General features: G+C 38.6%; 1 protein-coding gene across 4 annotated transcripts; it reads left to right on the forward strand.

Annotated features, from left to right (window-relative positions):
* Positions 1-348: 348 nt before the first annotated feature.
* Positions 349-5,048, forward strand: LOC110908344 (signal recognition particle 14 kDa protein). 4 transcript variants are annotated; one of them, XM_022153270.2, is made up of 5 exons: positions 349-459; positions 689-782; positions 3,966-4,059; positions 4,155-4,264; positions 4,611-5,048. In XM_022153270.2, the coding sequence occupies exons 2-5, from the start codon at positions 780-782 to the stop codon at positions 4,800-4,802; spliced, it is 399 nt and encodes a 132-aa protein (XP_022008962.1). In that variant the 5' UTR covers positions 349-459; positions 689-779; the 3' UTR covers positions 4,803-5,048. The 4 variants fall into 4 exon arrangements, with proteins under 4 accessions (XP_022008962.1, XP_022008963.1, XP_022008965.1 ...); XM_022153271.2 differs by having other exon boundaries at positions 416-520; XM_022153273.2 differs by having other exon boundaries at positions 416-455.
* Positions 5,049-22,209: the final 17,161 nt, after the last annotated feature.

Genomic DNA, 22,209 nt, shown 5'->3' on the forward strand with positions numbered 1-22,209 from the left:
TTTGTAAAAAAAGCTATAAGCTTTGTTAAAAAAAGCTAGGCCAAACACCCCTTCGCCAATGATCCTTTGGTGCAGTGGTGGAAAAGATTGTTGTCCTCAATAGAGGCGGCAGTTCGATCCCCACTCACCACAAGAGGTGAGGTCAGGGGGGGTTTACACTAGCCATGGTTGCGTGGTTTCCTTCTGAAGCGGACCGGATGAGAATGAAATACCTATGATATCCATTCTGAGTGGGTTGTTACCCTCAGGTGGATTGAGGGCCAGGATGTACCTAGCCCAAAATGAAGGGTCTCCTGATTTCGAACCCGAGTCTCTCGTGTACCTCTGAGTTTGGTGCGAAAGCCCACCAGTTGTTCGTCTAGCCGTTAAAAAAAAAAAAAAAAAAAAAAAAAAACACACCCCTTCGCCTCATATATCAAATCGTGCAAACCAAACCCTAATTTCATAAATCCTCTGTATGTAAGTTGATCTATCCGCATTTCAATCTCCTTTTATTGCAACATCTTCGATCACCATTCGTGTAAATCTACTATTAACATTCGTAATCTAAACCCTAGCTGTTATTTAGCAGTAAACTCTCGTGATCTGTCATCCGTTTTACAATTAGATGGAAAAATTGAAGATTTATGTAGCTTATTAATCTTAGGATTTTGATCAATTGTTGTTGATTTTGCATGTATTGTTGCAGATTTCTAGTTTCCATTAACATCCTCCTCCTTACCACTTGGCCCTCGACGTTGACGAATTTCGCCCCTACGATTCAACTGCCGGCGATCCTCATGGTAACTCATTCTATCACTTTATAATTTATATGCTTCTGACGCTCGCTCGCTCGCTAGGTTCATTCTTCAATTTACGATCTATACTTTACTCTCTGTAAAAACTTTATATGAATTCGATATGATCTACCATCAAGTTACGGATCTTCTGTGTTGATGATATGGAACTCGGTCAATCTAAACCCTAACTTTTGTTGTGCATTGTTATTTTATATAATGTGCATTTTTACTCTTGATGATACAATTGTTGTTTAGGTTATATACATTGATGTTATCTTTAACAGCCATTAATTCCAGTGTTCTGGTTAATTATGTATACACATGATCTATAAGGTTGGGTTTATAACCACCATTGTCTGCTGGCATTTTAGATTAGGAGTCAAAATGTTTTTCTGGTCACAGATTATTCAAGAAATATTTTAAATTTGAATCAATATAGGAACTCATATCTTTTTTGTCTGGATACAATCCTTTAAAGTTGAACATCCATGTTGCTGAGCTGGTAAATTAGCACTTTTCACAAACCGAAATTACTCTTAATACTTTCTATGGTTGGCCAAATCATTGAGCGGGGTTCAGGCCAAAACCTAGGTTGTCAATGGCACTTAAAAGCGCACGCCTGAGTCAGCCTTTTTTTTGGCTATGTTCATGGTTTTAAAAAACGTTTGAGGTGTGCGCTTCAAGGCGCGCCTCGAGGCGAAACGGCCAAAAAACGAGTCTGAGGCGCGCCTCATGGTGTTTTTAATGTATATGCGCCTCAGAGGGGCTGAGGCGCTAAGAAAGCTGCGCCTCAAGGGATTTTGATAGTTGTTTTTGATGTTTTTGACTTTTTGTGTCAATTTCAAGCTTGGTTTTAAAAAGCGCGCCTAGGCGCAAGGCGCAGGGCTTGGGGCTTTTTTGCTTCTCGCCTTGTGTAATTACAGGAAGCGACCAAAAAGCGCATTTTTTGATGTTTTTTTGTGGGCTTTTTGGCCTGAGGCGCGCGCCTCATGTAACTTGGGCGTTTTATTGCATAAAAATGTTGTACCTTGGGTTTTTTGACTTGTACATGTAATTAAAATTGTATAAAAGCCATACTTATAGCTATATTTTGGTTAAAGGAAGCTAAAAACCTATGGGATATGTATGGGATATATAAAAAAATTATATAAACATCTTGCGCCTCGGGTACGAAAAGCCCACCGCTTTTGCGCTTTGCACTTTGCGCCTCAATTTTAGACCTCGTCGCTTTTGTGCGCCTCTCGCTTTTTAAAACCAAGATTTCAAGCATTTCATGTGTTTTTGATGAATCTGATGATGAAATTAGTTAGTAGTATTATTTTTATAATATATATAATTTTTATATTTATTTATTAATATCGCCTCGGCCTTACGCCTCGTTTCGCCTCGAGGCTTACTTCTCGTGAGGCGAAGGGAAAATGCCTCGAAACTCGTTTCCGTTCTTTTAAACCTTGGCTATGTTAGAGTAGTTTAGACTGTTTTTTTTTTTGGCTTGTTTAGGCTGGGTCTTAGTACATATAATAAATTGCTGACTGTTCTTGGATGGCAGATTTTTAGTCTTGTTTCATTATACAGCTTAGCGTATAATCCTTGACTCTTTTATGAACTTTCTAGAAAGTATCTTTGTGAGGGAGATAATTTAGCCTCTTTTTCCAACTTGCAAGAACTTTGTTTGTACTTTGTTCAACTTTTAAGATTGTGTTGTTATTGTGCTGCTTAAGGGCATTCTAGATTGCTCTTGGATTTTATTAAAGATAGCATATAGATCTTAAGCTACTGGAGAGTGTGTGCTTGATGTGATCTCATGAATTAATCAACAATGGCAGCAAAACCAGGTTCATTTTGTTTATTTAAAAAACATAATTTTATTGAGAGTCTTTTAGGGATTGGTTAGGAGTAGCTAGTATATCAGACAAGTTAAAAGAGGGGAGTTTGAGATTGTTTGATCATGTGAAGAGGAGACAGTTGACAGAGCCACTCCTGAATAATAATGAAACCCTAGTTGCAGCACGGTGGACGTAGGTCAGCTGACCGAACCCCTTTAAATCTTCGTGTCGTTTACTGCTTTCGTGTGTGTGTTCAATCCATCCTAACACCGGTTTCTTGTGTTGATACCATATGTAATATGTCGGTTTGGGTTGACCAGTAGCATTTCTTAGATATATAATAGAGGATTAGGATCAAATACAAAGGATCCTAATTGTAAGAAGTGTAAGAAGGATTTATAGAGTGACAAGTGTCCAATAACCTAAAAAAACCCACTACACAAAAAAAACCCCACTACAAAAAAAAAAAAAAAACCTTAAACATCCACCACCACCAAAAACCTAAACCCCCCCCCCCCCCCATCACCCACCCTAAAATTTTTTTTTTTTTTTTTTTTGCCGAGGGGGTGGAGGGTGGGGGGTGGGTGTTTAGTTTTTTTTTAGATTTTTTTTTTTTGGGGGGGGGGGTTAGGTTTTTTGGGGGTTTTTTGGTGAGGTATAGTTTTTTTTTTTTTTTGTTTTTTTGCCGGGGGTGGGGGGGGGGGGTTAGGTTTTTGGGTGGTGGTGGGGTGGGTGTTTAGGTTTTTGGTGGTGATGTAGTGGGTTTAGTTTTAGGTTATTGGACACTTGTCACTCTATAAATCCTTCTTACACTTCTTACAATTAGAAGCCTTTGTAGAATAACTTGACCCAATAGATAGATAATGAATCCGCTAGATGTGGTTACAAAAACACTATTATCACAGTAGTAATCCGAATCTTGGAATAAGATGTTAGGAGGTTATACCTATTAATAAATAGACTTTTGGCAACTTTCAACCTGCTTGACCCGTTACCCTTTTAGTTAACTTTTTTTATTCCACCAGTTTGATTAACTTTTTTTATTCCACCAGTTTGAGATGAAACACAATTTACGAGCCAAGTCAATCTTTTTATAAGTTTATGGACCCAAACTGTCTACTAACAAGTATAAACTATATGCATACTTGATTTAGATGGTTTGAGTAAAGCATTAGGTACTAGAAGAAGGCGGGCATATGTAAGTGATCGAAATATTGTCTTATATTATTGCATGTCGTGATCGATTAGTACTGACATTTTATCAACAAAGTGGCCGTAACATGAATATATAAGATTTGTTGATAAACTATTTCTATATCTGGAACATGTCTGAATTGCTTGCTGTTCTGTAAAATGTCAGGTACGTTTACAGCTCGACCCGTTCCTCAATGAACTAACTACTATGTTTGAGCACACAACAGAAAAGGGATCTGTGTGGGTTACACTGAAACACTGTAATTTTCTTCTTCTTTTGTTTCTCTGACCTTCGATGTTTTTTTCTCCAACTACTGTTTTCTGTTCAAAATATTGATTGTAGTTTTTTTTTCAGCCTCTGACAAGTCTAAGGTGCAAAGGAATAAGATAACAAGTGCTGGTAAAGAACTTGAGTTCAAATGTCTTGTTAGGGCAACTGATGGAAAGAAGAACATTTCCACATTGGTAATAAGTTTAAACCAAGTTTTTTTTTTCTTTCATTTTTTATGTTTTTTTCTTCTATGAATGATGTTTTTTGCGGGTTGGGTAACCAATCAAAATGGGTTGGGTGAGGTCGGCTGACCTGCATAACTTACTATTTATTTTTTTAAAGTTTTCTATAAATATTTATGTATTATATGATTACAAAAACTATATTATTGACTAATATCTTTAATATAACAATTTGGAGGTTCTATGCATTTGAATACAACACTTAGGATGACTTTGACCGATTTGACCAAATAAAGTGATAGTACGCAAAATAGTTACACTGCTTGAACATGATGATTTTGGTTTGAATAACAAACAGGTCGGAACAAAGGACCATCAACGGTTTCAAGCATCATATGCTACCATTTTGAAGGCGCGCATGACATCTTTGAAGAAGAGAGAGAAGAAAGACAAAAGAAAGGCTGTGGATGTTGTTGATAAGAAAGCCTCAAAGGCAGCTAAGCCTATGGATGTCGATAAGAAGCAACAATCGTCAGTCAAGCGTGTTTAACTTCAACTGTCGACCCGTAGTCTTATCATATACTTTATCATATTTGCATGCTTTCTTTTGTTAAAAACGGTTTTGCCCCTCACCCTGGATCCTTTTGAAGAATCGATAGATACAAGTCGTTAATACCCTTGGGTGGATAATCAACTTCTTTTACCAATGAATTTTTGTTTTGCTTTGCTTTTACTGGACATGTATTATCGATGCAGAGTTACATGATCCTGATCTATGCATTAGTTTGGTTTTCTCTATTGGTGACTGAATTGACTCCTTATAGTCCAAAGGTGAAGTTTGTCATAAATAATTTGTTTTAAGAGGTATTGTTTGAATCTTTGTTTCGACCCTGTTCGCGTCGAAACGGGTCGAGTCGAAATGGTATGGGTCGAAACGGGTAAGGTCGAAATGGTTCGCGTCGAAACGGGTCGAGTCGAAATGGTATGGGTCGAAACGGGTACGGTCGAAATGGTTCGCGTTGAAACGGTTCCCGTCGAAACGGTACGAAACTCGTCCCGACCTGAAACTCGTCTCGTGTGGAAACTCGTGTCGGCCCAAAACCCGTTGAGATCTGAAACCTGTTCCATGCAGAAACCCGTGTCGACCCGAAACCCGTCCTGAACTGACCCCGTTCCGATCCAAAACCTGGGTCGTCCGAAACCCGTCTCGGCCCGAAACTCAATTTGAACTAAACTCGTTCCGATCCAAAACCCGTTTCGTGCCAACTCGCCTCGTGCGGATACTTGTGCCGGCTCAAAACCCATTCCGATCCGAAACCTGCCCCGTTTCTTTAAGACACTGACCCACATCGACCCATTTCTTTAATGTTGTCGACCCGCTTTGACCCCAAAATAACAAGATGGAATTTCAAGTGACTCATTGTGACCCATTTAGTTAAAATATCTTACCCAAACCAACCCATATAACTTTAAAAGCAACCCAAAATGACCCACTTGGAAGGCTTTAGGTCAAGATTGCTCCCTCTACAACTAATCAGCTAATTCAGTTGAATTGAAACTGATGGACTAAGCATCTGGCAAGGCAATGAAATGCAACTGAGCAGTACACAATGTCCAGTACACATGTTCTATCAAAATACTTCTCGTGTCATTTAGGATACCAAAGTAAAAGTTTGGATGATCTAAACTTACAAATCAAGAGTGTCACGTGGTGGTTGATGAAATGCTTGGAAAAGGTTAAAAGTGAAACGAGTAATTTTACAATAAATCAAGGTGGGAAATGATGTGACATCACTTATACATATTTTTCATGCATATTTACTCCCTTTTTATTCTACTTTTGGGGCATTATCATTGGATACACAACAAAAATTGTTCCTACTTGAAAATGTAGGTTTTTAGACGCTCCAGATGCAAAGAGGTCAAAGAGACCTAAAAATGAGGCAAAATCCGGAAATCTGAAGACCAAGCACGGCCATGCACATTCTAACCTTTTTTTCGGTTTCAAAACGGTTTGGCGGGGTACCTACCGGTTGGGGGGGGGGGTCGCTTTCCGTTCCTTTCCAAGCCAATTTGGCCGGTTTAAGAGTTGGTTTTTTGACCCGGTCTCGGTTTGGTTTCAGTACTATTACAGTTTCAGTTCCAAACCAGGTCGTATTTTTTTCATGCATTTAGTGGTTGACAAAAAAAAAAAAAAAAAAAAAAAAAGATTACATAAAAACAAAAATAAAAAAATTAATCCCCAACTTCCAATATAATTTGTTTAACTTGAATACATATTACAAAATTAATAAAAAATGTGGTCGACTATAAGTTTCTAAATTTCTAACTTAGTAAACAGTCTTCCATTAATTCGTGCATATTCGGGACAATATTCTTCAACAACAGCCTCAACGGTTTAGTCATCTCCCAAATTGTCCATCTACCTACGACAAATTCTATGAAATCTTTCACGAACTAACGATATACCCATCCACTTTGACAATATTTGATCATTTCCTCATCAAATTTATCCTTAACATGATCCCAAAAATTAGTGCCAAATCTATCCTTTGTACCGTCCTCATTTAAGTATAAGGTCCTAACGTGTACAAAAGCAAGGCGTAAGGCTTACTTGTAACGCCCGGCTATTTTGTACTTTCCATTTATAGAAAGTTTGATTCGTAATTCTATTTTTGGAAACTTTGTATTCTTGTAATCGTTTCTTTCCTTGTAATCTTTATCAAATCGAGACTTGGATCATTAATGAAGCTTATATTTTGTTACATCTATGTTAAACGCATTCTATGTATACTCGTATGTTCGATTTGGTGAATCAGTCTATGTTTAATCATGATTCTTGAAAACTATGTGCGAAACTTGTAATTAAACTAAACTTATGCATTGAACGTGTTTTGAACGAGAACGATACTTAATTTCGACATTCATGCACTCAATTATACTTGGTTTATGATAATCATACTTGTCTTGCCCTTAAACAATGCTTATATGACAAGAACATCCCCTAAAACTCTTAAAAACCCTAAACTATGAACTACAGGGGCCAAATTGTCATTTTTCAAACTTAATTTCATAATCCATGTGCTAGCGTAGCGCGACGGGTATAGCCTGGTTGCTAGCGCTACGCGAGCGCCTTGTTTCGGCAGACTTGTGTTTTCTTTCAAATTTTGCACGAAATCCAACTCTCCAACCTCACCCAATCACCTTTAATCCACCTCTAATCACCTCCAATCACCTTCTAACTCTTCCATTATAAATACCCACCTTCTCCAACCCTCTTTACACTTTCACAACTCCTAAATCTTCACTAAATTGCTCTCTAATCAGCTGAGAATCTGAGTTTTGGACAGATTCGTGAAGCTTTACTAAAGTGAGTGTAACTTGCTCATTTCTCAACCAAATCACTTGGTTCTTCTTCCTATTGCTTTATTATTTCCTTGGGTTTGAATCCTTGGTTTTTCCTTGGAAGAATCAGGCTTGGATTTGCCCTAAAATGGACTAAAACTTTCTGTTTTGTTTCAAACTTATGCAAACTTCATCTAACTTGTGTGAAACACATCTCAAACCAATGTCCTAATGCTTACAACCCCTCTCATGGTTGGTTAAGCTTAAAAACATGGTTGAGACATCTAAATCAGAGGTTAAAACCTCATAAACCTTCTGTTTTAATTAGGGTTTTACCCACAAGTAATGTTCAAATGTGAAACTTGTTGAATGTGTGATGGTTGGATTAGCTTGGGCTATCCTTCATAAGAATCCACTCATTACTTGATGTTTTACCATAGATTAGTTGTTGATAATACCTTAATACTTGTATGTTCATGACCCTCCTTGTTGTTTATAACAACAAGTGTAGTAGTGAACAATAGAGGTGCCTAAATGGAAGCTTGTTCTTCCTACCTCATGTATGTATTCTATGACACAAAGAGGTACCTAAATGGAGACATTAATCTCCTACCTCATGCTTGAATCTTAAGACTTGTAAAACTATATAATATCTAAGTTATTCTATATGTATACATCTAAGTAACTAAGACTTGATGATGATTTAATAGTTATTTATTAAGTGGACGTTACATCATCTATGACCATGCCCTTGTTACGACTCTAATGGATCTTAGAATCCATGAAATCATACCAACTCTTTTGAGTTTCAATAGTGTCAAGAACAAGAGTTATGTGTACAAGATGATTATTTTCACCTATGTTACTTTCTTTATATTTTAAAAAAACTCCGAATCTATAATCTTCCGTATACGCCAAACTCACACACCTACGTTTCCTTGTGTAGAAGGACAAGGTGCTCCAAACTAACTCATCTACAAACTTGCTCTCGGAACTTCAAGTCACCACTTGTAAACCGTGAGTATACTCGAACCCATTTTTACTTTTAAACACTTTGGGTGCAACATGTATTCTATATTAAACGCACGTGACACTTGAAACTTATTTGAAACTTACTCTATCCATTTAAACATGAAACATGAAACTTGTGAATCTTGAGACTTTTTGTGCAATGTGAACGTTTAATTCTTGTGTGTAGTTCCGCCTTAACAATAGTAGCGCTATAGGAGTAATGCACCTCCCCGTTAGTCTTTGGGGTATTGTTAGGAGGAGACATATCAACCTCCCGTTAAACTTTGGGTTAGGTACTTTAAACGCATTGGGAAACTTGGGCTATCACTTGGACTACGTAAACTAGCACGTTGAAACTATTTTGTTATGTTCATGTTGGATATGAGTTTTATTCTATTATGCTATGTAAACAAACTAGTATACTCGCTCTTTGCTTTTGCATTGAAACTCTATTTTAATACATGTTGCAGGTTGATTATTGAAGTATGGATGATTCATGAAACAAGTTTAGGGTGGACTAGATACACACCTAGATTAATCTATCATTTTGTTTGTTATGTTATGTTATGAAACAAAGTTGTTATTTCCTTTTGAATTATGTATGACATTTAGTTTTGAAATGAAATTTGAATTTAAATTAATTATTGTCACATAGTGTTATGACGTTTTGAGCAATCTACACACTTCGTCTCATCCCGATGTTTCCGCCATCGGTTGGGGTGTGACAGATTGGTATCAGAGCCATAACTATAGGGAATTAGGAAAATTGCCATGCTTTTGCCCTAATCTATAGTTCTAGGAATTTTGCCTCTTATTTGTTGTTTAAAACTTTGTACTCTACCATGCATGCTTCCTAGCTATACTTTTGATTAAATTTATGTGCCTTTCCTAAGGCTAACACGAATACACTTATGCTATTTTTATACTCTTGTAACACCAACGAGAAGAATTTACCAAAATAGGCGTGAAACCCACAATTTGGTAAACGACTCTCATTCTACCTTTGATCTATTTTTTGCACGAAATTTCACCATTAAGCTAGGAGTGACATCCACAACTTAATGGTAATTTCCATTTCAACTCTAGTGGACCCTCGTCATAGTGTCAAAATTTATTTTGGTCGACGAGTACCAACCACATTTAGGGTACGAAATCGTCAAGTTAGGGGTGAAACCCGCATCTTGTCGATTAAGTCCCATTCCTTGATTTTTATTCTCGCCAAAGTCCCGAATGTTTCAATCATTTAGAGATGTGTAGTAACCGGAAGGGTAAGATACCGTTAATCGCTTCTCGACGAGAGTATCTTACTTATAGGCCAAAGCACAATATCTCTAATTCGAAAGAACTTTCGACCCACTTTGGAATAGTCGACGTTTCTCTACCCGAAACACTCCAATGTTTTATTGAGCCTCTCTTTTATGTATCTCAATTTATATGTGATTTTTATACTTGAACGTTCGTTCATTTCGAAATGTCGTTTTAAACATTTCGCACGTTATCGCAATCACAAACAATAATAATCCCTCGTGAACAAACTAAATTTACAATGCTTTCGTTTATTCATGTTATGCTATGTGGAATTCATGACTATGCTATATGAAACGTTTAAACTTTTATGCTATGAAAATCAACTTGAACCTTTATGCTATGTGACTCTTTATGCTATGTGATCATTTCGTTTTCATAAACAAACATTATGACCAAGTCTCACTCATTTCGTTCTTTAAATCTTAGATGTCTTCTCGTCTCTCCAACGCGTCTAAGAAGTCAAAGTCTCGCTCCACCAAGAAGATGATGGCTTTCATGGCCGATCAATTTGCGCGTGTCGTTCCAAAGGTCATTTCCGAGATTCGTGCCTCTGAAACTCCTCACTCTTCCGTCGACTCTAAGGTCGAGATACGCAAACCCGCCTCGTTCAACTTTAAGCACTTTTCTTCGTGCAATCCCAAGCCATTTACTGGCAATGATGGGGTGACCGCTATGCTTGAGTGGTTTGACAGCATAGAGGTCACATTCATCAATAGCAATTGCCCTGACGAACTCAAGACACGTAGCGCAACCGGGGTATTCCAAGCCCGCGCTCTTGAGTGGTGGTCAAATGAAAGAAACATACGTTCGAACGAGTTGGCTTATGCGTTAACCTGGGAGGAGACTAAGGCCCTAATGATGGATGAGTTTTGTCCCCCGCATGAGCAAAGAAAGTTGGAAGAAGAATTCTGGGTATTAAAACAGATTGGTGATGACAACCTAGCTTACACCACCCGTTTCAAACAACTCAGTTTCATTGTCCCTCACCTTGTTTCGACCCCTGATCGCAAGAAAAGCAAGTATATCAATGGTTTACCCCCTAGTATGCGTGACACAATCGAGGCAGCCAAACTCGATAGCATCGAAGACATTTACCGTTTGGCCGCGTCCTTGAACAACAATCGCGTTCGCGATAAGCAAGCCGCAAACCCCGTTTCTTCTAAGCCAGCCCATCAAATTACCCAACAATCGAATAATAATAGGGGAAAGAAGCGAAAGCAATCAAACCCCGTTTGTAACGCGATTGTGTCGCCTGTTAACCCAAATCCTGTTGCTCCTGTTGATGCCCCCAAGCCGTACACTGGGATTCACCCCAAGTGTGCCACTTGTAACTTCCATCATCCCGCTAATGCTAGGTGTCGTCGTTGTGAAAATTGCAACCGTTATGGTCATACCATCAACTATTGTCGCCAAGGGCAGCCAGCTCAACCAGTTCAGCCAGCGCAACCAGCTCAACAAGCTCAACAAGCTCCACCTGCTCCCCAAAACGCAAGACCCGCTAGGGCATGTTTCAAATGTGGGGATGTTAATCATCTTCGTCCCCAATGCCCTCAATGGATCCAAGAGCAGCAGCAGCCTCCTCGTGGACGCGTCTTCAACCTAAACGCAAATCAAGCACGCAACGACAATGATGTTGTTAACGGTACGTTTCTTGTTAACCATTTTTATGCTTCGATACTATTTGATACTGGTGCGGACAAAAGCTTTGTGTCCTTAGAATTCGAATCATTGTTAAAATGTGCACGCTCTAAGCTACCTAAGTCGTTTTCCGTTGAAGTCGCCAATGGCAAGTCTATCCTAGTCGATTCCTTTCTCCTCGATTGTCGTCTTATTCTTAACGAGCACGTTTTCTCTATCGATCTCATACCCATGCAACTGGGTAGTTTCGACGTCATCATAGGCATGGATTGGTTACAAAAGAATCATGCTGAAATCGCTTGTCACGAGAAATTCGTTCGCTTACCTCTTCCCTCTGGTGATGTTTTACACGTTTATGGAGACCGACCTTCAAGGGGACTAAAGTTGATGTCCTGCACACAAGCAAACAAGTACTTACGCAAACAGTACTTTGCCTTTTTAGCCCACGTTGTGGAAGAAAAAGGCAAGGGAAAGAGCCTAAGTGATGTTTCAGTGGTGCGCGATTTCCCTGACATCTTCCCTGAAGATTTGCCCGGTCCTCCTCCTCCTCGATCCGTTGATTTTCGTATTGATCTCGTACCTGGCGCAACTCCTGTGGCTAAGGCTCCTTATCGTCTTGCACCTTCCGAGATGCAAGAATTATCTTCGCAACTTCAAGAACTCCTCGAGAAGGGTTTCATTCGTCCAAGTACCTCTCCTTGGGGTGCTCCCGTGCTCTTCGTTAAAAAGAAAGATGGTTCTTTTCGTATGTGTATCGACTATCGTGAGCTCAACAAACTCACCGTCAAGAATCGTTACCCTCTTCCGCGTATCGACGACCTCTTTGATCAACTTCAAGGCGCTACCTGTTTCTCCAAAATCGATCTTCGTTCTGGTTATCATCAACTTCGAGTCCTCGAAGAGGACGTTCCCAAAACCGCTTTTCGTACTCGCTATGGACATTACGAGTTCGTGGTTATGCCTTTTGGCTTAACCAACGCACCCGCTGTGTTCATGGACCTCATGAATCGTGTTTGTAAACCTTACTTGGATCGCTTCGTGATCGTCTTTATTGACGATATCCTCATTTATTCTAAATCTCGAGCCGATCTTGAGCGTCATCTTCGTCTTATACTCGAACTTTTGCGTGGTGAACGTTTATACGCTAAGTTTTCTAAATGCGAGTTTTGGATCAAAGAAGTTCAATTCCTTGGACACGTTGTTAGTGAAAAAGGAATCCATGTCGACCCTGCAAAAATCGAAGCTGTGAAGAATTGGACCGCGCCTAAATCTCCTTCTGAAATCCGTTCTTTCTTAGGATTGGGGGTTATTACCGTCGATTCATCTCGAATTTTTCAAAGATCGCCGTTCCTCTCACTTCGTTGACTCAAAAGGAGAAACCTTTTGCTTGGGGTCCTGAGCAAGAGGAATCTTTTCAAACTCTCAAGAACTTGCTTTGCAACGCTCCTATTCTCGCTCTCCCTGATGGGAATGATGATTTCGTGGTGTATTGTGATGCATCAAATCGTGGTCTTGGTTGTGTGCTCATGCAACGAGACAAAGTCATCGCTTACGCCTCTCGCCAACTCAAAATACATGAGAAAAATTATACTACCCATGACCTCGAGCTTGGCGCAGTTGTTTTTGCGTTAAAGATTTGGCGACACTACCTATATGGCACTAAGTGTGTGGTTTTCACTGACCATAAGAGCCTGCAACACATCTTTGACCAAAAAGAACTCAATATGCGACAACGACGTTGGGTGGAATTACTTAACGACTATGATTGCGAGATTCGCTACCATCCTGGTAAGGCGAATGTCGTGGCCGATGCACTTAGTCGTAAAGCTCATGTAGATGTCATTCGTTGTTTTCATATCTCGAGCGATCTTCACAATCGTATTCGTGAAGCGCAATACTCGTCTATCAATGAAGGTTCCATGGCTGTAGAAATACGTGGAGCTTCTGAAAGTCAACTCGTTTCGAAACCTGATGGTCTTCTCTATTGTTGTGATCGCGTCTGGATCCCAGATCGCGACGATCTTCGTGACCTTATCATGAACGAAGCACACAAATCTAGGTACTCAATTCATCCTGGCGCCGACAAGATGTACCATAATCTACGTACATCCTGTTGGTGGCCTGGTATGAAGAGAGACATTGCTGTGTACGTTTCCAAGTGTCTTACCTGTTCGAAAGTCAAAGCCGAGCATCAACGACCTTCTGGTCTACTCGAACAACCTGAGATCCCTGTTTGGAAATGGGATAGCATTGCGATGGACTTCATAACTAAACTTCCTCGTACACCTGCTGGTTACGATAGTATTTGGGTGGTCATTGATCGTTTGACCAAGTCCGCACAATTCATCCCCATTCGTGAGGATTTCAAGGTTGAACGACTTGCTCGTATCTATACCAATGAAGTCATACGCCATCATGGTGTTCCTCTCGACATCATTTCTGATCGTGATGGTCGATTCACTTCGCGTCTCTGGCAAACTTTTCAGTCCGCTATGGGTACTCATTTAAATCTCAGTACGGCCTTTCATCCTCAAACGGATGGACAGACTGAACGTACTATCCAAACCCTAGAGGACATGCTCTGTTCTTGTGTCATCGACTTTGGTGGTAGTTGGGATGTGCATTTACCTTTGATCGAGTTCTCGTACAACAATAGCTACCACTCTAGTATTCAAATGGCTCCTTTCGAGGCATTGTATGGTCGCAAATGCCGATCTCCTTTAAGCTGGCACGAGATTGGTGATAAGCATTTTTCTGGCCCTGAGATCATACAAGAGGCAACGGATAAGATTCTCCAAATCCGTGACAATCTACTCAAGGCTCGAAATCGTCAAAAGAGCTATGCTGACAAGGGACGAAAACCAATGGAGTTCAACGTTGGGGACCATGTCCTACTCAAAGTATCTCCTTGGAAAGGAGTGGTTCATTTTGGTAAAAAGGGAAAACTTGCCCCTCGTTATGTCGGTCCTTTCAAGATACTCGAAAGGATTGGTAAAGTGGCTTATCGACTCGACTTAACCCAAGAGCTCAGCAACGTTCATCCAACGTTCCACGTCTCGAACCTAAAGAAATGCCTCGCTGATGAAGGACTTCAAGTTCCTCTCGAAGATCTTCAAATCAATGATACTATGCATTTTGTGGAAAAACCAGTGGAAATCGTTGAGCAAGAAGTCAAGCTATTAAGGCGCAGCAAGATTCCTATCGTCAAAGTTAGATGGGAAGGAAAACGTGGCGCTGAATTTACATGGGAACTCAAAAAGGATATGAAGTCAAAGTATCCTCATATTTTCCCTACGTCTTCCTAAATTTCGGGACGAAATTTCCTAAAGGAGGGGAGACTGTAACGCCCGGCTATTTTGTACTTTCCATTTATAGAAAGTTTGATTCGTAATTCTATTTTTGGAAACTTTGTATTCTTGTAATCGTTTCTTTCCTTATAATCTTTATCAAATCGAGACTTGGATCATTAATGAAGCTTATATTTTGTTACATCTATGTTAAACGCACTCTATGTATACTCGTATGTTCGATTTGGTGAATCAGTCTATGTTTAATCATGATTCTTGAAAACTATGTGCGAAACTTGTAATTAAACTAAACTTATGCATTGAACGTGTTTTGAACGAGAACGATACTTAATTTCGACATTCATGCACTCAATTATACTTGGTTTATGATAATCATACTTGTCTTTCCCTTAAACAATGCTTATATGACAAGAACATCCCCTAAAACTCTTAAAAACCCTAAACTATGAACTACAGGGGCCAAATTGTCATTTTTCAAACTTAATTTCATAATCCATGTGCTAGCGTAGCGCGACGGGTATAGCCTGGTTGCTAGCGCTACGCGAGCGCCTTGTTTCGGCAGACTTGTGTTTTCTTTCAAATTTTGCACGAAATCCAACTCTCCAACCTCACCCAATCACCTTTAATCCACCTCTAATCACCTCCAATCACCTTCTAACTCTTCCATTATAAATACCCACCTTCTCCAACCCTCTTTACACTTTCACAACTCCTAAATCTTCACTAAATTGCTCTCTAATCAGCTGAGAATCTGAGTTTTGGACAGATTCGTGAAGCTTTACTAAAGTGAGTGTAACTTGCTCATTTCTCAACCAAATCACTTGGTTCTTCTTCCTATTGCTTTATTATTTCCTTGGGTTTGAATCCTTGGTTTTTCCTTGGAAGAATCAGGCTTGGATTTGCCCTAAAATGGACTAAAACTTTCTGTTTTGTTTCAAACTTATGCAAACTTCATCTAACTTGTGTGAAACACATCTCAAACCAATGTCCTAATGCTTACAACCCCTCTCATGGTTGGTTAAGCTTAAAAACATGGTTGAGACATCTAAATCAGAGGTTAAAACCTCATAAACCTTCTGTTTTAATTAGGGTTTTACCCACAAGTAATGTTCAAATGTGAAACTTGTTGAATGTGTGATGGTTGGATTAGCTTGGGCTATCCTTCATAAGAATCCACTCATTACTTGATGTTTTACCATAGATTAGTTGTTGATAATACCTTAATACTTGTATGTTCATGACCCTCCTTGTTGTTTATAACAACAAGTGTAGTGGTGAACAATAGAGGTGCCTAAATGGAAGCTTGTTCTTCCTACCTCATGTATGTATTCTATGACACAAAGAGGTACCTAAATGGAGACATTAATCTCCTACCTCATGCTTGAATCTTAAGACTTGTAAAACTATATAATATCTAAGTTATTCTATATGTATACATCTAAGTAACTAAGACTTGATGATGACTTAATAGTTATTTGTTAAGTGGACGTTACATCATCTATGACCATGCCCTTGTTACGACTCTAATGGATCTTAGAATCCATGAAATCATACCAACTCTTTTGAGTTTCAATAGTGTCAAGAACAAGAGTTATGTGTACAAGATGATTATTTTCACCTATGTTACTTTCTTTATATTTTAAAAAAACTCCGAATCTATAATCTTCCGTATACGCCAAACTCACACACCTACGTTTCCTTGTGTAGAAGGACAAGGTGCTCCAAACTAACTCATCTACAAACTTGCTCTCGGAACTTCAAGTCACCACTTGTAAACCGTGAGTATACTCGAACCCATTTTTACTTTTAAACACTTTGGGTGCAACATGTATTCTATATTAAACGCACGTGACACTTGAAACTTATTTGAAACTTACTCTATCCATTTAAACATGAAACATGAAACTTGTGAATCTTGAGACTTTTTGTGCAATGTGAACGTTTAATTCTTGTGTGTAGTTCCGCCTTAACAATAGTAGCGCTATAGGAGTAATGCACCTCCCCGTTAGTCTTTGGGGTATTGTTAGGAGGAGACATATCAACCTCCCGTTAAACTTTGGGTTAGGTACTTTAAACGCATTGGGAAACTTGGGCTATCACTTGGACTACGTAAACTAGCACGTTGAAACTATTTTGTTATGTTCATGTTGGATATGAGTTTTATTCTATTATGCTATGTAAACAAACTAGTATACTCGCTCTTTGCTTTTGCATTGAAACTCTATTTTAATACATGTTGCAGGTTGATTATTGAAGTATGGATGATTCATGAAACAAGTTTAGGGTGGACTAGATACACACCTAGATTAATCTATCATTTTGTTTGTTATGTTATGTTATGAAACAAAGTTGTTATTTCCTTTTGAATTATGTATGACATTTAGTTTTGAAATGAAATTTGAATTTAAATTAATTATTGTCACATAGTGTTATGACGTTTTGAGCAATCTACACACTTCGTCTCATCCCGATGTTTCCGCCATCGGTTGGGGTGTGACAGATTGGTATCAGAGCCATAACTATAGGGAATTAGGAAAATTGCCATGCTTTTGCCCTAATCTATAGTTCTAGGAATTTTGCCTCTTATTTGTTGTTTAAAACTTTGTACTCTACCATGCATGCTTCCTAGCTATACTTTTGATTAAATTTATGTGCCTTTCCTAAGGCTAACACGAATACACTTATGCTATTTTTATACTCTTGTAACACCAACGAGAAGAATTTACCAAAATAGGCGTGAAACCCACAATTTGGTAAACGACTCTCATTCTACCTTTGATCTATTTTTTGCACGAAATTTCACCATTAAGCTAGGAGTGACATCCACAACTTAATGGTAATTTCCATTTCAACTCTAGTGGACCCTCGTCATAGTGTCAAAATTTATTTTGGTCGACGAGTACCAACCACATTTAGGGTACGAAATCGTCAAGTTAGGGGTGAAACCCGCATCTTGTCGATTAAGTCCCATTCCTTGATTTTTATTCTCGCCAAAGTCCCGAATGTTTCAATCATTTAGAGATGTGTAGTAACCGGAAGGGTAAGATACCGTTAATCGCTTCTCGACGAGAGTATCTTACTTATAGGCCAAAGCACAATATCTCTAATTCGAAAGAACTTTCGACCCACTTTGGAATAGTCGACGTTTCTCTACCCGAAACACTCCAATGTTTTATTGAGCCTCTCTTTTATGTATCTCAATTTATATGTGATTTTTATACTTGAACGTTCGTTCATTTCGAAATGTCGTTTTAAACATTTCGCACGTTATCGCAATCACAAACAATAATAATCCCTCGTGAACAAACTAAATTTACAATGCTTTCGTTTATTCATGTTATGCTATGTGGAATTCATGACTATGCTATATGAAACGTTTAAACTTTTATGCTATGAAAATCAACTTGAACCTTTATGCTATGTGACTCTTTATGCTATGTGATCATTTCGTTTTCATAAACAAACATTATGACCAAGTCTCACTCATTTCGTTCTTTAAATCTTAGATGTCTTCTCGTCTCTCCAACGCGTCTAAGAAGTCAAAGTCTCGCTCCACCAAGAAGATGATGGCTTTCATGGCCGATCAATTTGCGCGTGTCGTTCCAAAGGTCATTTCCGAGATTCGTGCCTCTGAAACTCCTCACTCTTCCGTCGACTCTAAGGTCGAGATACGCAAACCCGCCTCGTTCAACTTTAAGCACTTTTCTTCGTGCAATCCCAAGCCATTTACTGGCAATGATGGGGTGACCGCTATGCTTGAGTGGTTTGACAGCATAGAGGTCACATTCATCAATAGCAATTGCCCTGACGAACTCAAGACACGTAGCGCAACCGGGGTATTCCAAGCCCGCGCTCTTGAGTGGTGGTCAAATGAAAGAAACATACGTTCGAACGAGTTGGCTTATGCGTTAACCTGGGAGGAGACTAAGGCCCTAATGATGGATGAGTTTTGTCCCCCGCATGAGCAAAGAAAGTTGGAAGAAGAATTCTGGGTATTAAAACAGATTGGTGATGACAACCTAGCTTACACCACCCGTTTCAAACAACTCAGTTTCATTGTCCCTCACCTTGTTTCGACCCCTGATCGCAAGAAAAGCAAGTATATCAATGGTTTACCCCCTAGTATGCGTGACACAATCGAGGCAGCCAAACTCGATAGCATCGAAGACATTTACCGTTTGGCCGCGTCCTTGAACAACAATCGCGTTCGCGATAAGCAAGCCGCAAACCCCGTTTCTTCTAAGCCAGCCCATCAAATTACCCAACAATCGAATAATAATAGGGGAAAGAAGCGAAAGCAATCAAACCCCGTTTGTAACGCGATTGTGTCGCCTGTTAACCCAAATCCTGTTGCTCCTGTTGATGCCCCCAAGCCGTACACTGGGATTCACCCCAAGTGTGCCACTTGTAACTTCCATCATCCCGCTAATGCTAGGTGTCGTCGTTGTGAAAATTGCAACCGTTATGGTCATACCATCAACTATTGTCATCATGTGACCTTGCCTGTACATAATTTGGGACTCCATTAACTATCAAAAAACGTTTAATATATAAATAAAAGTTCATTTAATTTTCACCCCCTTAGAGCACCTGTAGTGGGGCGCTATATGCCCCAAAAAGCCAAACATAGCGCTCAATGGCGCCCTCTACACCATGACGAGGGGCTTTATCGGACAAAAAAAAAAAAGATGGCAGCGCCATCACCTTCGCGGCGCTATGGGGGTTGTTTTCAAAAAATGGACCAATCAAAAACTAGTTAGTGTTTTTTAATTAATTAATAAAAATGAAAATTAATAATTAGGTAATGATTGGTAGGGGCTTTATGACTACGGACTTTAGTGATATAACGCCCCATAAAGCCCCTGTGTGACGTGGCATGACACGTGTCGCATAACGCCCAGAAAGGGGCTTTATAACTATGGAGTTAGTGTTGAATTTCTAGTTTTGAGGTGTTTACGATGAATGTCATCATGATCAATTTTCTTTTATTTATTTATTTTTTTTTTTTGAACGTCAAATTTGGTTGTGTGGGCACCAATACTATTCCAACTACTCAACTCTTTTGCAACTTGATATAAAAATTTGCAATAAAGTTTCTCCACCCATCTCCTTTTGCAAATGCCCATTTATCAATCATCATTTTGCCTTTCCAAAAATGCTAAAAGCATTACTTCTCCTTTTGGATATAAAATACTAACTAATAATTTCACAAAAACTTTCATTCAAGCGGTCAATGTCGCATTATAGTTTTTAAAACAGTGTCATTTTAAAACTATTTAAAATAGCGTCATATTATTAGTTAAAATCATATTACTGTCTAGTTATAATTTTAAAATAGTATCCCACTATGGGTGGAGATACAATAGGAAGTTTATTTGGCTAGGAAGGATAGGAAGTGATCTTGACCATTCATTAAGTTAATCAAGGGCTAAGATTAAATCAGGGAAATTGAAAAGAATAAAAGAGGCGCGTGAGTTTGTTCAAGGGCATTCTAGTCAATCCAAGCCAATAGTTTCTCTCTCCTCCAATTCCCCCCCATTTTTTAAACGTTAATAACTCTTTCATACGACATTATTTTTTTATAAAAATTGCACCAAAAAAACGAGCGTTTTTTTTTCTTTAAAACGAGTATACTATTGCTATATTTTAAAAAAAAAAATTAAAACCCAGTTGCGTAAAACGCAATAGAAAAACCACCAGTTACGTAAAACGCAATGAAAAAAAAAACCTAAAAAATGACATTTTTCTAAAACGCAATGCACCAAAAACACAAAGAAATGACTTATTTGTAAAACGCAATGGCCAGAAAACACACAGAAATGTCTTATTTGTAAAACGCAATGGCCAGAAAACACATAAAAATGTGTTTTACCTAAAACGCAATGCACCAAAAACACAAAGAAATGTCTTATATGTAAAACGCAATGGCCAGAAAACACTTAAAAATGACTCATTCTAAAACGCAATGGACTGAAAACACCTAAAAAATGTGTCACTGTGAACTGTCTGAATTGTCTACGAATTACTGTCTTCGAAATGAGCCAATTTATGGAAAATTAATTTTTCTGATGCGTTTTTAGTACAGCAATTTAATCGAAAAAAAAAATTTTCCGAGCTGACCTGGCAGCTCAACCCCAGCCAGGGGCTCTGCCCCTTGGACCCCGCCAGGGGCTGCCGCCCCTGGGACCCCGCTACCGGGGGCTGCCGCCCCCGGACCCCCGCAAAGATTGTAAAACGCAATGACTAAATCAAAAACCCAGATCATGAAAATGAAATTAAAGAATTTCTTACATGGATCGAAGCCGATTTCTTCATCAATTGACAAATTTTGAATGATAGAAACACTTATCAACGCTCGAATCGAACGAATCGAGTGATTATCTCCAAAATCACCGGAAAAAACGAGATTTTTTTATGAAATTAAACTGGGTTTTCTTCAAAAAAAGCTAAAGAACACGTTGATCGGGTTCTGAATCATTGATTGGTGATGAAAATCGCACTATAATGTAGTGATTATTGAGATAGAAAGTGAAGAAATAGTTGAAGATGGTGGGTTTTGAAAATGGTGGGTTTTTGAATTTACTGGGTTTTGAAAAAGGAAGAAGAAGGAGTTGGATTGACTAAAATACCCTTTCTCTTTATTTTAAAATTTTCCACATGTCATAATCCTATGGCTTCCTATCCTTCCTAGCGAAAATTAACTTCCTATTTGATCTTTTCCCATCCCACTATAACTGTACTAAAGTCATTTATAATTATTAAAATAGCGCCATATTATAGTCGTACTAAATAGTGTTATTCTAATTTAAAAGAAAAATAGTGCAACGTTAAAACTACATTACAGTAGTATAATATATATATATATTTTTAAATTAGTCACGTTAAAACTATATTATATTCCTATTATTATTATTTTTGAAATAGCTTAATTTAAAACCACATTACACTAGTTTTATAAATCATTAAAATTACGTCAGTTTAAAGATTACAAATACATTTTAGAGACCTTGTAAGCATGGCCGGGCAGGAAGGACCACCGGCCAGGACCCTATATTTCGAAGGAGACGTTATTTAGAAAAAAAAGTTGATATGTATATATAAAAAAAATAAATTAATATGGTATACCCATTCAAACACTAACATAGGTCCACTTACAAAACTATTTTTAAGGTTTAGAGTAGTTATTAGCCCATTGTCATAATTTTGTTAAGGCCTCAAGGCACGTTTTTTCGAGCTCGAATAAAGTATATGAATTCTTAGGGTCGGTCTTGTTTGTAAGCTCCCAAAATTTAGACTAAATCGGGCGTTCAACCATTCCTTCAAGTTGTAGACGAAACCATAATATGG

Source organism: Helianthus annuus, chromosome 14 (genome assembly GCF_002127325.2).
Source record: "Helianthus annuus cultivar XRQ/B chromosome 14, HanXRQr2.0-SUNRISE, whole genome shotgun sequence".
Taxonomy (NCBI): domain Eukaryota; kingdom Viridiplantae; phylum Streptophyta; class Magnoliopsida; order Asterales; family Asteraceae; genus Helianthus; species Helianthus annuus.